Source organism: Onthophagus taurus, chromosome 7 (assembly GCF_036711975.1).
Source record: "Onthophagus taurus isolate NC chromosome 7, IU_Otau_3.0, whole genome shotgun sequence".
NCBI classification, from domain to species: Eukaryota; Metazoa; Arthropoda; class Insecta; order Coleoptera; family Scarabaeidae; genus Onthophagus; species Onthophagus taurus.
Window position 1 is genome coordinate 12,328,362 of NC_091972.1, and position 6,394 is coordinate 12,334,755.

The 6,394-nt window shown below is 28.6% G+C and overlaps 1 protein-coding gene across 1 annotated transcript; it reads left to right on the top strand.

The window, feature by feature from the left end:
- The first annotated feature begins 1,001 nt into the window (after positions 1-1,001).
- On the top strand, positions 1,002-3,192 carry LOC111420947 (G patch domain-containing protein 4). Its single transcript, XM_071197995.1, has 5 exons — positions 1,002-1,034; positions 1,095-1,601; positions 1,732-1,883; positions 1,936-2,195; positions 2,343-3,192. Exons 2-5 carry the CDS (start codon positions 1,556-1,558, stop codon positions 3,121-3,123), a joined length of 1,239 nt encoding a protein of 412 aa, XP_071054096.1. The 5' UTR covers positions 1,002-1,034; positions 1,095-1,555; the 3' UTR covers positions 3,124-3,192.
- Positions 3,193-6,394: the final 3,202 nt, after the last annotated feature.

A 6,394-nucleotide genomic window follows, 5' to 3' on the forward strand; every position in this document is an offset into this window, starting at 1 on the left:
GACGACCGGCTAAACCTAAAACTTTCTAGTTCTAGGTCTAGTGTTAGTTCTAGTTTTAATTGTTATTTAACTCTTGTACATTTTAATTGATCTAAAAATATTTTCTTTGGTTAATCCACTTACTTTGCTTATAATTTCATCCATTTACCCATTTTTAATTAAATACAACCTTTAAATCCAATTAATTGTTTTTCATTAAAAAACTTCAAAATTCAACGTCAATTTTGACAATCAACTGCAATATTTGGATCTTAATCACCATGCTAACCGAGTCAAGTTGGATAACCTTAAAATAATAAAATTTTATTCCGATTTTTTATCAATTCTAACCTAACTTTTATTAATTTTAAAACAATTCGAATTCTTTACGATTATCTCGCATTCATAACAAATTCGTTAATTGTAATTAATTTAAACCGATTCTAATTAAGAGAAATAAATTAAAAAATTTTTTTTTTGATTTAATCCACTTACCTTATTTATAATTCCATAGATAAACCAATTTTGAGTTAAATACAGCCTTTTAAACCAATTAAATACGACTTTTTCCTTAAAAAAACTTAAATTCAATTTCATTTTTGACTAGTACCTGCAATATTTGGATCTTAATCACCATGGTAACCGAGTCAAGTTGGATAACCTAATAATAATAAAATTATAACCGTTAATATTTCGTTTTATATTTTAATACTTTTTTTATTTTATTTTATATCTTTTTTAAATATATTTTTGTGTATTGCTTCTTAAGTGAAATACACTGTATAAATAAAAACTTAGAAATGTAAATTCTTCCAATGACGTCATAGCAGGGCCTTTGCAGGGTATACGTTCATAACAACAGCGTTCATATGGAGTTGGATAACCTGATACAGTATGTTTACTTAACGGACCTTGGGTACAATAGAGGCTTGAAACTGTAGCTAAGTTAACTTTTTAAATAACGAAAGCTCAAAATTCAGTGTGACATATTTATTTCAAAACATGATAAAACAAAACTCCCTGTTAATTTTCCTAACTTCACAACAATTTGGCAGGTATTATAGAAAAAAAATGAACTATATGTACTATTTACTATCATTCTACTTTTTTTTCAGATTGTGATTGATAACTTTAACAATCATTTAATTTTTATTTGAATCGCAAAATTAATAAGAACAAATACTATTTAGGATTTGACGACATTGAGCTGCACCCTGAATTAGGTTTATTTTGTTCGCTTTAAATTAAATAGAAGTACTATAACAAAATGAAAAGCTTCGTAAACAACTTTTAATACATGATGAGTAACTAAAATAAAGAATAAGCAGTTTTAAAAGTGATGATTATCCTGAAGCCTGACCTGTATGATGTTATTGTATGGCGGGCTCAGTAACCTCACTACCCAAAACACAATTAAAGCATATTCAAGATTTATTCAACTAGTATTTACACGAAAAAGGTTTTACGAAATATTTTCTAATCGTTTTGAGTTTCTAAAGCTTCGGAATATTAATGATTTATCGCGAATAATTTTGTTGTGTTGCAAATACCTAGAGCTAAATTATACATAAGTAAAATGGATTTTGCTAAAAAACAGCTAGAGAAATACGGCTGGACTGAAGGTAAATATCTTTTTAACGATTACAAAGCTTTAGTTTTGTGTAACTTAATATAAATGCAAATTGTCATTCTTGTAAGATTATAATTTGAGGTTAGGTTACCTTTTAATATATTTATTCTGTTATTTATAAGGTCAAGGATTAGGAAAATCCAACAACGGTATTTCAACTCCATTAAAACCAAAATTGAAATTTGATAATGCTGGAATTGGTCATAATCATGCAAAAGATTTAGTCAATGATTGGTGGACAAATGTTTATAAAAGTGCTTCAGATAACATAGAGGTAAATATATCATTAAAAACTTGTACACACATTATTTTTTGGTACTTTTTAGGTCACTAATGATAGTAATGATGTTCAAATTGGTATGAAAGGTGATGAATCTATAGATATCTCAACAAAAGGATACACAAAGATTTTAAAAAACAACAATGTTTCACTCGAATATGGTTCATTTATTAAAACTGCTCAAATAAATGCATCAGGAACCAAGAAATACGATGTTCCTGAACATTTATGTGTTGACAAACCAAAGATAAATGTTTTAAGTGATGAAGAATTATTTGCAGCATGCGCAGGACGTACAGCACATAAGTAAGTTCTAATTTTTATTATAAATTAAAGTATTAGTTATGATTTTCATAAAAATTTGTATAAAAACGTCTAAAATTATGACATTTTTCGATGTCATCAGATAAACAAATTAAATAAAGTCAAATTAATTATAAATAAAATTTTTAGAGGTGCTAGACATGGTTTAAAACTAAGCGGCAAATTAGATAGATTAGCAAAGCACGAACAAATGTTATTAAAGAAATTCCAAAACGTTTCATTAAATGACGAAAAGTGTGAAATTGAAAAGAAAATGAAGAAACTACTTAAAAATAAAAAATGCACCGACGATAATCCCACCATTTTAAATCTAGAAGATCACTCAAAAACATCGACTGCTTCCACAAAAAAGAAACACAAAGAAAAAAAGAAGAAGAAAGAGCGTAAAAACGTTTCGTTCAACGAAACAGTAACCGTTACTGAGTATCTTGCACCGGACTTAGAGTCAAGTCGTTTAAGTAGTGATAGTAATGACAATTCATTTATTGCGTGTTCAGAGCAAAATTTAAACGATGAAGGGATTGAGCAGGATTTAGATGCGTTTAACAATACGATTGAAGATCAAAATAGTTTTGAAGAACCTCAATGTGTAGAAGAGAAACTTTCCAAGGCGGAACATCGATTGAAAAAGAAAAATCGCGCTACACATCGATTCTTGCGCAGGCTTCAACTTGAAGATGAAGAAGTTGTTTCCGATTCGAAGGGAATTGAAAACACCGTTCTTTGTGCTAAAAGAAAATTGGCTGATGGCGAATATTCGGAGGGAAACGTTAGAAAGAAAAAGAAAAAAGTTAAACTTGGTAAGGAAACGAAAGAGGAACGGAAGAAAAGGAAAGGTGAAAAGAAATCGTTGATAAATTCAATTACGAAATCTTTAGATAGTTTGTGTTATATTTCTGATGATAGTTAATTATTATGAGGAGTTTTTTTTTTGATAGAATTTTTGTCTTCACAGTAATAAAATGATAATTTAAAAGAATATTAAAAAATTTATTTGTTGTAGTCAACTTGGCAGAAAAACACAAAATAATCTTATTTACTCATTGAAGAAAGGGATTAATTGGACCGCGTTATGCATCACTTGACTAAGCACAAATGCATTTTCGTTTTCATCTCTCTAAAAATATAAGACTCTTCAGAATAGACAGGTTCAAACTATTGAAAATTGTATCCATTTTTATCACAGAACACTGATGACAGCTATCACAAGCACAGAGGACATACAGGATGTTTTTGTAAGTCATGGCATAAATTTAATCACTAAAACTAGAGACAAAATGATGACGAATCGTGTAAAAGTGTTTGAAGAAAATAATCTACAGATTGATTTTGTATTTTTAAATTGGTTGTTATTTTATACAGAAATAAGTCTAACCAGTTTCGGCCCTTGGCCATCTTCTCATCTTATCCATTTTACAAACAAGTTTCGTAATATTTCTTTTTGTTTTGTTAACAAAGATCACATATCAAACTCGAAATTAGATTATTAGTTATTAACTTACAAAATTAAAATTTTAAAAGTTGTAAAATGAAATTAAGGACGAAGTGTTACAAGTTACAGGTTAAAATTTAAGAACGCCTTTTTTAAGAAACTTGGGAAAAATTCAAGAATCATCATGTACCCAGAAAACACGTTAAAAATAAAAAGAAAGGCGGAAAAGTGACTAACACTAGATTAACTTCAGTTATAAAACTTCTGTTTTATGATAACTAACTTCAGGTTTAAAATGTCAACCTCAATTTTGACATATTTGTAATATTCATTAAAAATCCTTTAAAATGAGTACAAACACGACATATTTATCTTCAATATTAATGAAGTTATGGTCAAGTTCCGGTTGAGAATGTCAACGTCAATTTTGACATATTTGTAATCGTCGTGAAAAATCCTTTAAAATGAGTCCAAACATGATACGTTTAATTCCAATATTACTCGAGATATAAGCAACTTCCGGTTTGAAATGTTAATGTCATTTTGACATATTCTTACTTTTTATAAAATGTCTTAATATTTGTAACAAAAACAAAAATATAACAAAAAAAAAACAAAAAGTTAAGGTTGGTATTAATATTTAAAAATTAAATTGCTATCTTCATTATTGCTAAGTTAGGGTTTTATGTTTTTTGAGATAAGTGCGTCATCTTTGGATTCATTTTAAAGGTTTTTTAATGAAGATGACAAATATGTCAAAATTGACGTTGACGTTTCAAACCGGAAGTGATTGTATTTCCATTAATATTGAAGTTAAATATGTCGAGTTTGGACTCATTTTAAAGGATTTTTTATGAAGCTGACAAATATGTCAAAATTAAAAGTTGAAAGTTCAAACTTTTTGTTTTTTTGAGGTAAATGCGTCAAGTTTGGACTCACTTAAAAGTGCGTCTCTGAAGAGGCACGGCTAAACCTGAAACTTTCTAGTTGTAGGTCTAGTGTTAGTTCTAGTTTTAGTGCAATAAAAATTGTATCTAAGTCGGTTCTTAGACGTATGATGCAAATCGGACTTAAAATCGTCTAACGTGATTGGCGCTTAATCACGTTATACGATTTTAAGTTTAAAAAAATTTTTGGCAATTTCTTTTCATTGTTTGATTTGTTTGCTGAATTTAAAAATAAAGGTTTTTTTTTGCTACAGTTAGAAAACATGAAATGTATTTCAAAGAAAGAAAGGGAACTTTTTGATGCAGCTTATGATACCAGTTCAAAAATTTCTTTAGTACTATGGAATGATAACTCCGTTGTCACTGTAATTAGTAATCATTTGACAATCAGTTAAAAGGTACAATAGAAAGAAAAAACAGGAAACACTAGTGAATCAATCTTATGCGATATCAGAATACAATAATTTCATGGGTGGTGTAGATAGAACGAAGAATATTAGGAAAGAACTGGTGGCCACTATTAATTCATTGGATAGTGTCATAATAAATGCGTGGAAATTGTACAATTCTGTCAACAATACTAAAATGGCACAATTGGATTTTAAATCATATATTGCAGTTCGACTAATGAAATACGAAAACGCAACACCTAATACTGAACCTAAACGAAATACTATATCAAACTTAGAATTTGAATAGTCCAACGACCATTGTATAAAGACTCACGAGTCTAAAGCTCATAGAAAATGCTAAAAAATATCATAAACATGCTATACATATGTGTATGTAGTAAGTGTAGCGTTATTTACATGTAGAGTACTTTGCGAAGTATCACAATAAATGATTATACACTGTGTTAATTAATTATCGTACACGACGTCATTATTGCAAGTATGCAACCAATATCACAGTATTGGTATTGCAATACGCCATTTGCATTTGGTATTGAATAATGACTGTTCACCCCATTGGTGAGTTTTTGCACCAATTTTAGTATAAATATTTTTATGTATTATGTTGTATTAGTATTATTATTTATTATTTATTTATGACTAATTTATTACTTAGTTATAAATGATAATCAAATTTTTGTTGTGTTGTTCGTTTATCTTACCAGTGGTGCATTTTTGCACCATCTCATATCTCAAAAACATTTTTTTTTTCAAACGCCTGTGTACATTTTTGTACTTTTCATTCTTAAGGAAAAATTAAAAACATCTTTATTAATATAAAGCAGCGTTGGTGCAAGCAGTGTTCATCATTGGTTATATGATATTAATTTGTTTATTAGTTTGAGTACGATTAGTCTGTTGGCATTTATGTTAATTGAGGAAGTTTTTGTATTATTCATTTGTGTACATCGTGTTTAGTGAAATGTAACTATTTTGCCTTTGGAGTCCACAGAAACCTCTGCAACTAGTTGATTGATGAAACTGTTGGATACTTTTCCAGAGATAAAATGATTGTTAATTAGAGAATTGACTTTAATACCCAGATATATTGACTAATTTAAGTATAGCTTGACTGCTGGTTAAGGTCAGATGTCCCCTAGGAAACGGTGCTGAGTACCTACGTTGTATACACTGTCCAAGAAAAGTATTCATTTAAGTATTTTATATGGTATATTACGGAAGACTAAAACAAAGAAGGAAGGTATTCTGTTCTAGTTGGAAAATATTTACGTTGTAGATTTTTATAAGTTTCTTTAATTAAACGATTATTTTAGTTATAAATATACTTTATTCTAAAGATCATACGTCCTCATATATTACAAAAAGAATTCATCGCTTAATCATTAAATT

Bases quoted from the DNA above. Each gene is read 5' to 3' on its own strand.
- LOC111420947 (XM_071197995.1), top strand. From the start codon at position 1,556: ATGGATTTTGCTAAAAAACAGCTAGAGAAATACGGCTGGACTGAAG. The intron at 1,602-1,731 runs GTAAATATCTTT...GTTATTTATAAG, and splicing joins GAAATACGGCTGGACTGAAG to GTCAAGGATTAGGAAAATCC. The intron at 2,196-2,342 runs GTAAGTTCTAAT...TAAAATTTTTAG, and splicing joins GCAGGACGTACAGCACATAA to AGGTGCTAGACATGGTTTAA.